Source organism: Odontesthes bonariensis, chromosome 24 (assembly GCF_027942865.1).
Source record: "Odontesthes bonariensis isolate fOdoBon6 chromosome 24, fOdoBon6.hap1, whole genome shotgun sequence".
Lineage (NCBI taxonomy): Eukaryota > Metazoa > Chordata > Actinopteri > Atheriniformes > Atherinopsidae > Odontesthes > Odontesthes bonariensis.
In genome coordinates, this window is record NC_134529.1 from 30,719,629 (window position 1) to 30,734,666 (window position 15,038).

The 15,038-nt window shown below is 45.4% G+C and overlaps 1 protein-coding gene across 1 annotated transcript in view; it reads right to left on the reverse strand.

The window, feature by feature from the left end:
- ddhd1b (DDHD domain containing 1b) overlaps nt 1-14,977 on the reverse strand; it is a 78,797-nt gene extending 63,820 nt beyond the window's left edge. The window contains exon 1 of the mRNA XM_075459871.1: nt 14,031-14,977. Within this exon, the coding sequence (XP_075315986.1) occupies nt 14,031-14,715 (685 nt within the window). The 5' untranslated portion in view covers nt 14,716-14,977. The remainder of the gene's footprint in view (nt 1-14,030) is intronic.
- Nucleotides 14,978-15,038: the final 61 nt, after the last annotated feature.

Below are 15,038 nucleotides of genomic sequence, written 5' to 3' on the forward strand. Positions count from 1 at the left end.
GAAAAGTGTAAGCATGGCTATGAGTATATATTAGTGGTCATGGACCACTTCACGAGGTTTGCACAAGCGTATCCAACAAAGAACAAAACAGCCAAAACAGTTGCTGACAAGCTCTTCAATGACTTCGCACTTAAATTTGGCTTCCCAACCAGACTACACCATGACATGGGTAAAGAGTTCGACAACAAGCTCATAGCGAGATTGAAAGAACTTTCAGGTATCCAGGGTTCTCACACAACACCCTACCACCCACAGGGTAATGGACAGGTGGAGAGATTCAACCGCACCCTGCTGTCCATGTTACGGACCCTGGAGGACAAGGAGAAAGATGATTGGAAAGAGTCACTGGCTAAAGTTGTTCACGCGTACAACTGTACGAAGAGCGAGGCAACAGGCTACGCCCCCTATTATCTCATCTTTGGACGTTCCCCGCATCTGCCCATCGATTTACTGTTCAATCTGAGAAAGGATGAAGTTCATATGGACTATGATGACTATGTGAATCGCTGGAAAAAGAGAATGCAGGAGGCCTACACAGTAGCTCGTGAAACGGCCACCAAGGAAGCTGCTCGGGGGAAGGCATACTATGACAGAAGAGTTAAAGGGAGAGATCTTCGGCCTGGTGATAGAGTTCTCCTCTGCAACCTCACTCCTAGAGGCGGACCTGCTAAGATCCAGCCGTATTGGGAGAATCAAGTCTATAAAGTGATGGAGAGGAAAGCAGATGACAGCCCAGTGTATCGGATCTGCCCGGAGACTGGTCAAGGGAGAGAGAAGGTGGTGCACAGGAATCTCCTGCTGCCTTGTGACTTCCTTCCCCTTGGTAAACCACCAGCACAGACTGTCCAGCCCCAAAAAGATAAGCCAACTGTCACAAGGAAACGGTTAAGTCATCGACGTATACAGCAGCAGCAACCAGGAAATGGTGACACTTCGGATGATGACGACAGCAGCATATACCAGTGGTGTCTCAGGCCTGCTCCAAGACGACAACAGACTGCACTTAACCCTTTGGTAGAGCCATTCCAGCCTGACACAAACCTTCATGTTCAAGAAGAGGATGTGCCACTACAGAGCGAAGAGGATGAACACGAACAGACTCAGTGCCCTGACGTGGACCGAAAAAGGTCAGGGAGTGGTGAGGCAACGATTGACATTTCAGTTGCAAACGAAGGTGAGACTGACTCTGTGAGGCAGCGGCCCCAAAGAAAAAGTCAGAAACCGTTTGTACTTAGTTATGATACATTAGGCCAGCCGTCATTGGTTCAGAGGGACTATGAGGTAACTAAGACTCAGGTTATTGGGAGTAATGCCTTCTGGAGACCATGGGCTGTGATACTATGTTAGATCTAGGGTTGATTGTATTACAGAACCAGAAATGTCAGGAGACATTTAATTTTGTGGGGGAGAGTGTGGCACTATGAAGAAGATAAGTACATTAAAATAGTAGCCCCCCATTTTATTTTAAGGTCTAAACTCACTTTCTGTTGATAGACTACTGTTAAAATCGATTTTATTATTTAAAAGTGTAATCTGAGTTTCGCCAGCAGAGGGCGCTCAGTGCGATGCGTATCAGTTGCTAACGCTCTGGCCAGCAGAAGAAGTTGGTCAGCGCTTGATGAAGCTGTTTATAGAGCGAACGCACAGAGCAGCTCCTGTAACCTGCTGTCTTTTCCTGTTTTGCAGGATATTCATCTAAATAAATATGATGCACTTGAGATGTGGGAGAAGGATGTCATGACATGCTCATGACTTCTGGCCTAGTTACATCCTAGGCCTTGTTGACTGGTTCATATGAATATTGTTGATAGTTAGAATGAGCGTGTTTATGATAAACGGCGAAAGCTAGGCGCTTCCAGAGAGGGCCACGTACACTTGTTATGATAAAACAAAACTGGATGTTAAGCCACCGAGCTGATGGAACTGACTTTAATGCATATCGAGCTGCACTCTGGAGAGCGTTACGAGCTGAGTTTCCTGTAGGAGTGGACCTCGAAGCATTAAAGGGGGAGCCACTGTCAGGAACAGAGAGTCCGGTTGTGTACATTGCACAATAATTGAAGAAATGGAGACAAGAGTCTGAGGGAGAAATCGAGAAGAGCCCAGCTTGGGTGACATTGTTCAGAGTTTCCATCAAAGAGGCTCTGCCTGCCCCAGTTCAGGGGAGGCTGGAGGATGTGGTGGGGTTGAATTCAATGTCACATGGACAATTCCGAGACCACGTGGTGCATGCAGTAAACAAATACAGAAAAGAACTGAAACGGAAGGAGCAGGAGGAGGATATGCAAAGGGAACTTGCACGGTTGCAGTTAGAAGAACTGCAAGCGAAGCAAGAAGTACGAAATGAGGCCATGACAGCGGGGGCCGCTGAACAGCCATCACAGGGGCAAGTCCATCGTCGACCCTGTCAAAGGTCAAGAAGAGGTGCACCTGGAGGACGAAGGTCCTCGGGGGCATGTTGGGCCTGTGGCGAGAGGGGACACTTTGTTTACAGCTGTCCGAGAGCACCGAGAAACCCGAGTGTTCGGCAGGACCGTGGCCAGTCCCTGCGGGGCGGAGCAAGTGGCCCGGCAGGTCCAAGGCGTTCCTCTGGCAGAGGAATCCCAGTATTGGTTTACATTGACATATAGAGGTAAGAAGTACACTTACATCGGACGTACTCAAAAGGGTTTAAAAACCGCCCTCAGGTGTGTCATCACTACAAAACAAAACAAAGTTTTTAAGTTAAATGTGTCACGACTACTAAGTTTCTAAAACTTGAATTTAAATATGTCACTGTTACTAGGACAGAACAAAACAAAGTTTCTGAATTTAAAATTTAAATGTGCCACTATTACGAAGTTCTAAAATTTGAACGGAACAAAGTTTCTAATTTAAATTTTAGCATTGATAGCCTAAATTAGAGTATCTATTTAGCCCATAGGGAATTACTGATATCTCTCCATCCCACTTGGAGGGAGTAAGAAAAGCGCCATGTCCAAAATAAATAAATAAATAAATAACTAATGAATAAATAAGTAAAATTAAAATAAAACAAGTATGATCTTCTTTTGGGAGGATTATGCAATAAAATGCGCTTCCTCTGGAAGGAATCATGAAAAATCCAAAGATCAAAGGTTGAAAGCACAACTGGAGAGGACAACCGAGGCTAAGTTAGCCTTTGGAAATTTGAAACAGAATTAGCAAGAGTCATCCGAAACGGGCAACATTAGTCTATGAGAAGCCATTTTTCTTATATGTCTCCAATAGACACCATAAGATTTCAGAACTAATAAATCAGAGTAGGTATGTTGTGACTCGGACAGGATGTTTGCAGGTTGTGCATCTTTTGACACGTCCAGATGTGAATACAGGAGGGTACTACATCGGGATCTGCGGATGTCATTCCACGTGAGTTTGAAGGAGAACCACATGAGCGTGTGTCAGAAGCTGTGAGATACACTAAACTGAGACCTGAATTAGAAGCAACTCCACTTGTTCAGGCTGATGTCACTTATGTTGTGCATGGATCATGTTGTGAGATCATTTGGGTGATCATGAGGTTTTGCAGTTGTGAAACAGGAAGGTGGAAAACTTTGTGACGGTGAAAGCTGAGAAGTGTGAACGGCCATGTTCGGCACAGTTGGCTGAACTGAAGGCATTAACGGAAGCATGTCGACTGGTGAAAGGTAAGGTTACGAATGTGTACACAGATTCTCCATATGCTCATGATATTTGCTATTTGTTTGAAGCAGTTTGAAGCGGAGAGGGTTCAGGAGGTCAGACGGGAGTCCAGTGCGACATGAGGTCCAAATGAAGGAGCGGATTGCAGTCATGAAAATTGAAAATTGGCAGTGATACAGTGTCAAATAATCGTAAAGGTAACAAAATGGTTGGTAAAGGTAATATCGCGGCTGATGAAGCAGCGAAAGTAGCATCAAAGTGCCAGCTTGCTGTTTTGGCACCAATGGTGTTACGGGAGCCAGATGTCACGCCATCACAAGGATATTGGTCATACATATTGGATAAATAGTCGTAAATTTTTTTTGGTAAGAGAATTGATTCATCTGTTTGTCATTCCATCAGAGATTAGCTCAAATAATGGTTAAGTGTTTGTTTAGAAAAGTGCAAGAGGCATTCTGCAGCAGCTGCGAATCAAGCAGCGCTGTGGGGCCGTTTATCATCCACAGAGTCAAGGGATGGTTGAGAGGATCAAAGGTACCTGGAAAGTGAAATTGAATTGAATCTGTGCTTCAACTAAACTAACTAGATGCTTTGCTGCTTGCACTAATGAGCTTTCGTATGCAGACTCATAGAGTCATGCACTAACACCGCATAAATGCTAACGGGTCGACCCATGCCGGCACCTCAGTTCCCACTCGAGCAGCTGCAAACAGAGTTGAAAGCTTACATGAGGCAACTGACTGCAATCCACAGAACAATCTATCTACAGGAAAAGTCCAGAGACGTGAGTCTCGAACAGCCGGTTGAGAGACCAGTGGTGCCAGGCGACCAGGTGCACATCAAAGTATTCCGAAGGAAGTGGCACGAGCCAAGACGAGAAGGTCCGTACGCAGTGGTGCGAGCAACGCCGACGGCAGTTCAAGTGGAAGGTAGCAACACATGGTACCATTTGAATCACTGCACTAAGGTTCGGACTAAAGACACAGACGGAGTTAAGTCCGAGGGAAAGGATTAACAAAAGGAAGAGGTTAAGATTTCTGACACTGTGAGCATCCAGGTGTGGGTGTTGGCCGACAGCATGGCTCAGGAGAACGAAGCCTGGAGATGTTGGACAGGATCCCGCATACAGGAGAGGCTGGAAGGGTCCCGTGATGGAGCCACCCCGCAGGGAAGTAGCCAGCCTGGGTCAGATGAGTATGATGCAACAATACACACCCACTCAGACCATGCCACGCCACGAACTTTGCCAGCAGTACACACTAGAGCTAGTCGTGAAGAGGTATCTGCTAAGCTTGAACTTAAGTACGTGGGAATAAAGGGTGAGGAAGTGTGAGGAAGGATGAGTAAATATGAGTAAGTAGGGGTAAGTGTGAGGAGGGGTGGATCATGGGCCCGGAGGAGGAGACGACCAAATCACCGCCTCTGGACGCCACGACAAAGGGGCAATCTGGTAAGATCATGTCAGATTGGGTCAGAAGGAGTTGTTCACAATGGTTGTAAGAACAGAAAGACTTCTCGTGGAAGGCTAGGGGGATTTGATACCATTAGCACTACGGGACAGAATAATCATGTTAACCCAAGAACAGACGGAGTGTACATGCACAGGTAAAGTCAGGAAAACAGTGTAACTGTGGAAATGGGTTAAGGCAGCACAGAATATGTGGTATAGATGGGCATGGTACACTACGAGAGAACTGACAGCGACGGAGTGTCTCGTATGTGCAGACGCTCCAGGAGCATTGCCTGTTGTTGTTCCAGAGCCACACACCTTCAGGGACGGTGCGGTGGTCCAGCAACGGGAATGCAGAGAAGGTAGGTTCACATCGGAAGAGGATAAATGGTTATTGTTTCCTATGTGTGGTATTAAGTGCAGATTGATGTTTGGGCCAAATAAAGTACATAGTTATTTTCAAAATAAGGGAGGGCCACAAATTGGAGTCTTCTTGTGCTGAATTTAATCTGAGTACATCACAGGATGGGCCTCCCACTGATTATAGAGTAGATTACGATGGTGAGTTTGAATGCTTTTGGAACTCACGTAGGTAATACTACTGTTAAATGAAACCAATATTTATTAGGATTTATTTATTTGGATCAAATTGTGAAAATATAGAAATGATCATTTTAACTCTATATCTTTTTGGGGATCAGACACACCCGATAGCTGAGAGTTACTGGATGTGTGGAGATCATGTTTTGTTAAATGTGCTACCCAACAGGGAGATAGGTCTTTGGGCACTGGTGAGGAGGAACACATCAGTTGTGGTAGTGTATGACAAGGTAAACGGGATGCGAGGTTTGGATGTGGGAAAAGGGAGAGTTAAAAGATCTAGTGGTAACTACATCATGGATAAGCACATTTACTTGGATGCAATAGGGCAGCCGAGAGGGATTCCTTTTGAGCTCAAAGCACGCAGGGAGATTGCAGCTGGATTTGAGTCTATTTTGCCGTGGATCATATTTAACAAAATGGGGAATGGACTAATTACATATAATACAACCAACAGGGAATTCTTAGCTGCATGAGTGAAGGGTTTGCAGGCTTTGGAGAACAACTACATGAGACGAGTATGATGGCTTGGTAGAACAGACATGGTTTAGAATGGATATTAGAAGGGAAAATGGTGTGTGCCAGATGGTTGGGGAAAATGTTGTACATTTATACCCGGGAACACTGCAGCTGATAGAACGTTTACAACGGCCGTGAAGAAGATCAGAGAACGGAGAGAGGAGCTGACGTGTGATGCTGGTGGAGGTGAATGGTAGTGGACTGGTCGGTTTGGGATTTTGGGAGAAGGGGGAGCGATGGCAGTTAAGGCGGGAATAGCAATATTGTTGATAGTGAGGATGGTTTCCCTATTGGTGTGTTGCATTATACCCATTCTGAGAAGGTGTTTGCTGCAAGTGATGTTCAAACGAACAGTGGAAGGAATCAGGAGGCAGATGACCATGCGAGACCAGGTCTGAGGACCAACGCATGGGAGAGCGGGTCAACGAATGAAGGTTATCAACGGACGGTTCACAAGTTTCTTTCCTTGAGGGTGGAACCAAGGTTAGTCTAATAGGGAGAAGAGATGCTGAAGATCTCTTTGATTGGGAGTGACGTACTGGCGACCTCTCCTCCCAGAGTTAGCTTAGCAGTTCCAGACCCAGCCAGACGGATGTTCGGCCAGGAGCAGACAACACCAGAGTACAGGAGATGGGACGGGACTGGAGGAGCTGCATTACATTGCATTTTATTACTATTGTTGTGTGATAATCCATAATTTTATGTATTGTACTGGATACAAAACGGTGATTAACTGATTTGATGGTGGTGTATTCAGTCTATGTGTATTATCAATCAGAACTGATCACTAATATGTGCATTGCCAGTTGTGTTAGTCAACTGTTCGGAGTGCGACCTTGGTAAAGTGGTCGGTCGCCAGTGGGGTGGGGCCGTAGGTGAGTTTTCCCAAGATAAGAACATGAGTTACGAAAGTAGCAGCCGGTGGGTTTTTCGCACCTATGCACTGCGAACAGTGGACAGGTGTGATGGCAATGTAAAACTTGTAGTGTTGTTGAATTCAATATCGTTTAATTTAATTTAATCATTTAATGTGATTCGAGTAGACACATATATATATTCCTTTTCATTTATTCAAAATGGTTCCGTTGATTGATATTGTAGAATTATTAGAATAATTTAGTGTTGATTATGTTAATTAATTCTTAATTAACTATGTGGGATGATTTTCTTTCATTTTAGATTATTTCTTTATTAAATCACTGATAAGTGATTTCAGGGGGGACTATGTGGGAGAAGGATGTCATGACATGCTCATGACTTCTGGCCTAGTTACATCCTGGGCCTTGTTGACTGGTTCATATGAATATTGTTGATAGTTAGAATGAGCGTGTTTATGATAAACGGCGAAAGCTAGGCGCCTCCAGAGAGGGCCACGTACACTTGTTATGATAAAACGGTATAAAAGGGTGTCACAAGATGAGCTCGTCGGACATTTTGTACATTCTGTATGCATATTTGCTGTGACAGTTTGTTCAATAAACTCCCCAATGGACGGCTGACCAACGCGGGATTCGACTCTAATTTCTCCACAACACAGGATATTCATCTAAATAAATATGATGCACTTGAGATGAGCTGGCCCATCATTTCAAAAGTGTAAGAATCTCAGTGGCGTTCCTCTAATTTAGAAGAGTCTCAGTTAGTCTGGAAAGATAGTTTAACAATGTATAAGAAAGCCCTTCGTAAAGCTAGAACTGCTTATTATTCATCATTGATAGAAGAGAATAAGAATAATCCCAGGTTTCTCTTCAGCACTGTAGCCAGGCTGACTAAGAGTCCGAGCTCTGCTGAGCCAGTTATTCCTTTAACTCTGAGCAGTGATGATTTCATGAGCTTCTTTATTAATAAAATTGTTTCTATCAGAGAGAAGATTGATGGAGTCCTTCCCACTATTATCAGTGATGTATCATCAAGTACAGCAGCTTTAGAAGTATCTTTAGAACCTGATTTGTATTTAGACTGGTCCGAATGGACCGAAGCCTCCTGCCCGAGGGGAGTGGTGCAAATAGAGAAGGGTCAGCTGTGATCCGACCTGCTCGCCCCGTAGTCCTGGAGACGTGCAGGTCATGGATAGATGGGAGGCTGCAGCCGATCACCTTCTCAGCGGAGCGCACAGCTCGCTGCAGTCTGTGTCTGTCCCTGTCGGAACTGACCATCTACTGAGCTGCTCGGAATCGTGCAAGCTTTGTGAAACTGTACTCCGTGAAATGCGCAGCGCAAAAGAAAAGTCGGCGGTTGTATGTACTGGGGATGCTGTTAAAAATAAATAAAAGCCATTGATCGCGAACATTGCTTTCCAGGGTCGTAGTCCGCTTTCACAGCCTTGGAGGGCACACCTGTTCCTGTTTCTCGCCGAAGGGGCGTGTCTGAAACGGGGTGGCTGTGGACTTGGGTGTGGGGGGGGCGATTGCTGAAAAAGTGACGTCACTTTTTCACAAAAACGGATTGGGGGATATTCTGGGGGCAATTCAAAAAAGGGGAGAACTTGAAACAGAGGTTCTGACACTTGCTGGCACTTCGTGTGTACTCCCCACAGCGGGGAGACTCAGAACTAACACCAAAAACATGAAAAAGACGATTTTGATTCTCTATCCCCTTTAAAAAACCTACTCTTGATTCAGAAGTGTTGGCTAATTATTGACCTATATCCAATCTCCCTTTTATGTCTAAAGTTCTTGAAAAAATAGTTGCAGCTCAGCTTTGTGATTATTTCCACAGAAATAATCTGTTTGAAGAGTTTCAGTCAGGATTCAGAGTGCATCATAGCACAGAAACTGCACTGCTGAAAGTTACCAATGATCTCCTCTTAGCCTCTGATAGTGGACTTGTGTCTGTGCTTGTCCTGTTGGATCTCAGTGCTGCATTTGATACGGTCGATCACAGTATCTTATTACAGAGACTTGAACATGTTATTGGGATTAAAGGAACTGCATTAGGCTGGTTTAAGTCATATTTATCTGATAGATTTCAGTTTGTTCTTGTAAATGAAGAATCTTCCTCACACACCAGAGTAAGTCATGGAGTTCCTCAGGGTTCTGTGCTTGGACCGCTTCTTTTCACTTTATACATGCTTCCATTAGGTAACATTATTAGACAGCATGGCATAAATTTCCATTGCTATGCTGATGATTCTCAGCTGTACTTATCTATAAAACCAGATGAACCCAATAGGTTGGTCAGACTACAAGCATGTCTTAAAGACATAAAGACCAGGGGTCCGTTTCACAAAGCAGGTTCAACAAACTCTGAGTCTGTTCCTGAACTCTGACTTCATCTACTCTGAGATAGAAAACGCTGATTTGAGTGAGTTTAGTCAACTCTGAGTTCACATTGAGTTTAGAGCCACAACTTTAAAAAGCCAGTATCAATGGAGCCCCGATTCGACGAGTCACCAAGGCAACGGGGAAGAGGAGGGGCTACGTTTTTCACCAACCTCCAATTGGAAATCTTAATGCGCTCATACGGCGAGTTTCAACACGTTTTTAGAAAGAAGTGCAACACCGCTGCAGCAGCAAAAGCGTAAGTTTAAATGTAGTCCTTTGCAATCACATTAATATTACAGGGGAAACTGCTTGAATGGTAGCCCATTCTTTTATTTCATTTAGGTGCAATCCTGCAGGGGAGAAGCGCACTTGGCAGCAGCTTAAGATGAAATATAAAAACATTGTTCAAACAGGTGAGACCTCGGCATGGAGGCTCATTCTGATCATGTTTTACACTGTAAAGTAAATATTAAGTGGCTATTTCACTGTGCAGTTGTTTTATCCCCAACATAATGCTGTTTTCACACACATAAACTATGTCTTCTCATCTATATCATGTTCTGTTAAATAATTAAGCCTATTAAACTAACACAGACTTCTACTGAGCCAACAGAAAGAAGGCAGATGCCCGTAAAACGGGTGGTGCCCAGCACCGCCACCTCTAATGGAGGCAGAGGAGCTGGCCCTAAGCCAGAATATTGGAGGGCCAGTAACTGAGTGGCTGAGTCCACCCTCAAGACACAAGTGCCTTTATAAAATATAATAGGCCTATAGATATCTTTTTTTAAGCCTATTCATACAAATATTTGTCTTTTATGTCTTTTGTCCCAACAGATTCTGATGGTGCTATCTGCCTGGTGGAGCCCCCTCACGCCACAGCAGACCTTGTAACTGTAAGTAGGCAATACTCCAAAGATTTTACCAAATGGTAGTTTAAGTATACTGAAACATACCACTCATCTGGGATGAAGAGGATGACTAGGGTTGGTAATGTTGCAAATGTAAGGACGGATTAGGTTGTGTATGTAAATGGACTGTGACGTGAAATAGTACCGCTCAAAAGATAATTGTCTGAAAATGCTAAAACATGTGCGGTCTGATAACCATCTCCCACCGAAAACATAATTCTCTGCGCAGTAATGCTGCACCTTCATCCCCGGGATCGTTGTCAGAAGGACATGTTGGTGGAAACAGTCGCCTCCTGCTGTGCCTGATGGACTTCTAGAAGTAGAAGAACTCGCTCTGCTGACTGAATAAATGAGGAAATCAAATGGCTGAAAGAGGGCGGAGACTGAGAGAAACTCCAGGTTCACTGAGTAAAACCTGGTGCCGACCAGGTTAGGTTCAGAGAGTCTGTTACTACGGTAACTGACCGAGAGCTTAATTTACCTCTCTCTGTGAAACAGGCTAGAGTTACCCCTCTTTCTCTGGGTTGAGGTACCTCCCTTTGTGAAACGGAAAACTCAGAGTTTCCCTCATTTCAGGGTTAATAAACTCAGAGTTTTCTCTGAACCTGCTTTGTGAAATGGATGTCTGGATGACTCAGAACTGTCTGCTTCTAAATTCAGACAAACTGAAGTCGTTATCTTTGGACCTGAGCGTTTCAGGGAGAAATTGTCTAGCTATATAGTTACTCTAGATGGTATTTCCTTGGCTTCTAGTTCTACAGTGAGGAACCTTGGAGTTATTTATTTTTTTATTTTTTTATTTTTATTTCTTTGGGCTTTTTATGCCTTCAATGATAGGACAGCTGGAGAGAGATAGAGAGAGGGGGAAGACATGCAGCACAGGGCCGCTCGGTGCGGGACTCAAACCGGGGCCAGCTGCAGCGAGGACTGTAGCCTCTGTACATGGGGCGGCTGCTTAACCCACTATGCCACCGACCGCCCCCTTGGAGTTATTTTTGACCAGAATTTATCATTTGACTCGCATATAAAACAGGTTTCTAGGACTGCCTTCTTTCATCTTCGTAATATTGTTAAAATCAGGAACATCCTGTCTCAGAGTGATGCAGAAAAACTAGTCCATGCATTTGTTACTTCAAGATCTCATTGTAAGATATTTTCCTAACAGAGCACTTCGTTCCCAAACTGCAGGTATACTTGAGGTTCCCAGAGTTTCTAAAAGTAGAATGGGAGGCAGAGCCTTCAGTTATCAGGCCCCTCTCTGTGGAACCAGTTGCCAGTTTGGGAGGCAGAGCCTTCAGTTATCAGGCCCCTCTCTGTGGAATAAGCTGCCAGTTTGGGAGGCAGAGCCTTCAGTTATCAGGCCCCTCTCTGTGGAACCAGCTGCCAGTTTGGCTTCAGGAAGCAGACACCCTCTCTACCTTTAAGACCAGGCTTAAAACTTTCCTTTTTGATAAAGCTTATAGTTAGGGATGGCTCAGGTGATCCTGAAACATCCCATAGTTAAGCTGCTATAGGCCCAGACTGCTGGGGGGCCTCATCTGTCACACCTTTCCTCACTTTACTCTCTTTATGTATATGTGACATTATTGTGGTCATTAACTCGTGTTTTCCTGTTCCAGCAGGTATCCTTTGAATGGTGTTACAGTTGCCACACATCCTCCTTAAGATGTCAAAGAAAGATTTTTTATTTTAAAAAAGAGGAGAAAAGGAAGAAGTAATAAAAGAAGAAGATGTATAAGAAGTGTTAGAACTTGGCATGTATTCAAAATTTATATGTCAATGATCAACTTAGGTCTCCAAGTGCATTACTCCTCTAATGTTTCTTCAGCTCGGGATAAGCTGGAAATCTACCTGGGTCTGCATGATCGCCCTTTTCTTTACTGCCACTTTATTTCTTAGTTTATTCTTCATGTCTCTGAGCTGGCTGTATTAACTGATCCAAATGATCCACAACCTTCCTGCCAGGGCTGTAGTGGTCAAATTAGAGGTGGGTAAACTATGAATTTTTTGATCAGACAGACCGTGACGCGACGCGACGCGACGCAACGCGACGCGACGAGACGCGACACAGCACAAAGCAACGCAAGGTGTCGCGAATCTGTATGGCTGTCCTGGCCATATTCCATGACGTTATCAGTTAAAGTCATATTAAATCAATGACAGTCAACAAACGTGTTTGTAGTTTGTAGTTTATTAAATTTCAAATTTCAACAGTAAAGAAAAGTATGTGTAGAGTAAGAACTATCTACAGTAGATATGGTGTGTGTGTGTGTGTGTGTGTGTGTGTGTGTGTGTGTGTGTGTGTGTGTGTGTGTGTGTGTGTGTGTGTGTGTTAGTATGCATGCTTTTTAAAGTAGTGCCCAGAGGGCCTCCTTGTCCGCTACGTCAGGTTCTGCCTTGCAGGGGCGTGTTCTGGGGTCCATGGCTCCCCTGTGCTTCACCAGCCAGGACTTCATTTCCAGGACACCAAATTTATTTTGGATTACAGTGAACCCTCGTTTTTCGCGGGGGTTACGTTCCAAAAAGAACCCGTGATAGGCGAAATCCGTGAAGTAGAAACCTTTTTTTTTTTTTTTTACAATTATTATACAATGAAATACTGCATAATGCATTGAAACCAAAGAACAAAGCCGTTTTACAGGCCCAAGCATTTGTTTAACAAATAAAAGTACTGTATAAACGTTTTTTTTTTTTTTTTTTTTACAAATAACTACTGTAGCCTACTGTAAAATAATCATTTTCATCATCAATACGAACTGAAGGCTTCAAATTGTGGAGATCAGCGCCGCCCCACCGCGACCCGAGTCATTGGATTAGAACGGGAGAAAATGAAAAATGATTTTGAAAAAAAATACAAAGTACAGTGGGACAAATAGTGACTCACGTGTATTTCACTGCTCTTCTGACTGAGCCGCTGCATCCTGACCCCGCTCTGTAGCGTTTTTTTCTTCTAAAGCCCGCGGTGCAGGTGTGTTTTTTTCGAGAGAAGAACATAGATCGGTAGTTGTTGTCGCTCTTTTTTCTTCTGGGCAAAAATATTTATATATACCGACATGCCACCATCGATTATGTTTGAGAACTGTAATGAACGTGTACGTGTACATATTAAACCACAACGTTATTGACACACAGGTAGAGAAGAAGCGGAGAGACTGTTTAGCCAATCAGAATGCAGAACACAATGCACGATGCAAATCCGTGAAGCAGCGAGACCGTGAAAGGTGAACCGCGTTATAGCGAGGGTTCACTGTATTCCAACGGCAGATCACAAGGCGCAGGGAACTTTGACGTGCGTAATTGCCATTAAGAGCTGCGTAAACGCTATTTAGAGGTGGGTAAACGCTATTTCCTAAATTCCAGAGGTGCTTAAACGGCGTTTACCCTCCACTACAGCCCTGCTTCCTGCTTTTCTACCTGAAGCACCTGGTCACAGGTTCTAGTTAAGTCTGCCGGCTGACTGACTGCTGCTGAACAAACTGATGTGTCCACATTTAAAGAGCCTCCATACCCGATTTAAGTAAGCACAGCAGCACGTGTCAGTCACTCAGAACCCTCATAGCTGTCATATTATGTTCAGATGTGGCTACAGATGTGTGAGGATGGATAGAAAAGCTGATGAACGCTCACGGTTCCAGTAAACGGGGTAGCACTCCTTCTCCCGGACATCCACCTCGTAGAGCCCCCCTCTGACACACACTCTGCCCCCCGGGTCTCTCAGCTCCTCTGAACCCGGCCCCTGCTGCCCGTCGGCCCGCTGCTCCGCTGGTTCCGCAGGCTTCCCCGGGTCATCGGCACCTTCCACGGCCCAACTCTCCGCCCGGGTCTCCTCCGGTAGCGCCGCCTCGGCCAGCTGCACAGGCTGGATTTTCTCGGGGTTTTGTTCACAGAGTCTTCGGTAAACCCTCTCGATTTTTAAAGAGTCGTGTCCGACAAACGGCTTCCAGGTCCGCTTGTCCTCTTTGTAAAACCACCGGACCTCTTCTGGTCCGAGCTCGGTGACGATCTCCCCGCGGTGCCGGGAGCTGTTGGAGCGGATCCGCATCTTAGGTGTGATGCTCCCGTCGCTTTCGGTGTAGTCCTGGTCGATGTCCAGGTAGGCCTGGGCAGTGAGGCCCAGCATCAAGCACTCCGGGGACAGCTGCTGGGAGCCCCCCCCTCTGAGCAGCCCGTCCCGGTCCCCCGCACTGAAGCCGTCTCCCGGCGGGTGGTCGTCGCACACAGACACGAACACGTCGCTGGCCATGTCCCACTCACTGCTGCTCAGAGAGTTGTTCTCCGAGCTCTGCTGGCGCACACTCGGCCTGTCCTCCATGTCGCTGCCGCAGATGATGAGGCTGAATACCTGGAGGATGGATGGAGATCCTCTGCGTGTCCAGATGTTCCAGATGTTCGCAGCATCCCAGCTGCACGTGCACTCAGTCCGTGCCCGCGGCTCTGCTGGCTGACTGTCACAGCTGGCTGGAAATCACTCAGCAGAATCCAGTTAGAAATCCTCATTTAACTTCCGTTCAACATTCAGAATAAACTGCGTGAACGCGCAGGAGCCGCGCGGAGCTGAACGTGAACGCGCAGGGACGCGCGGAGCTGAACGCGAACATGATGTGAAACAGAACTCTCGCGTGAAGGCGGCTCAGA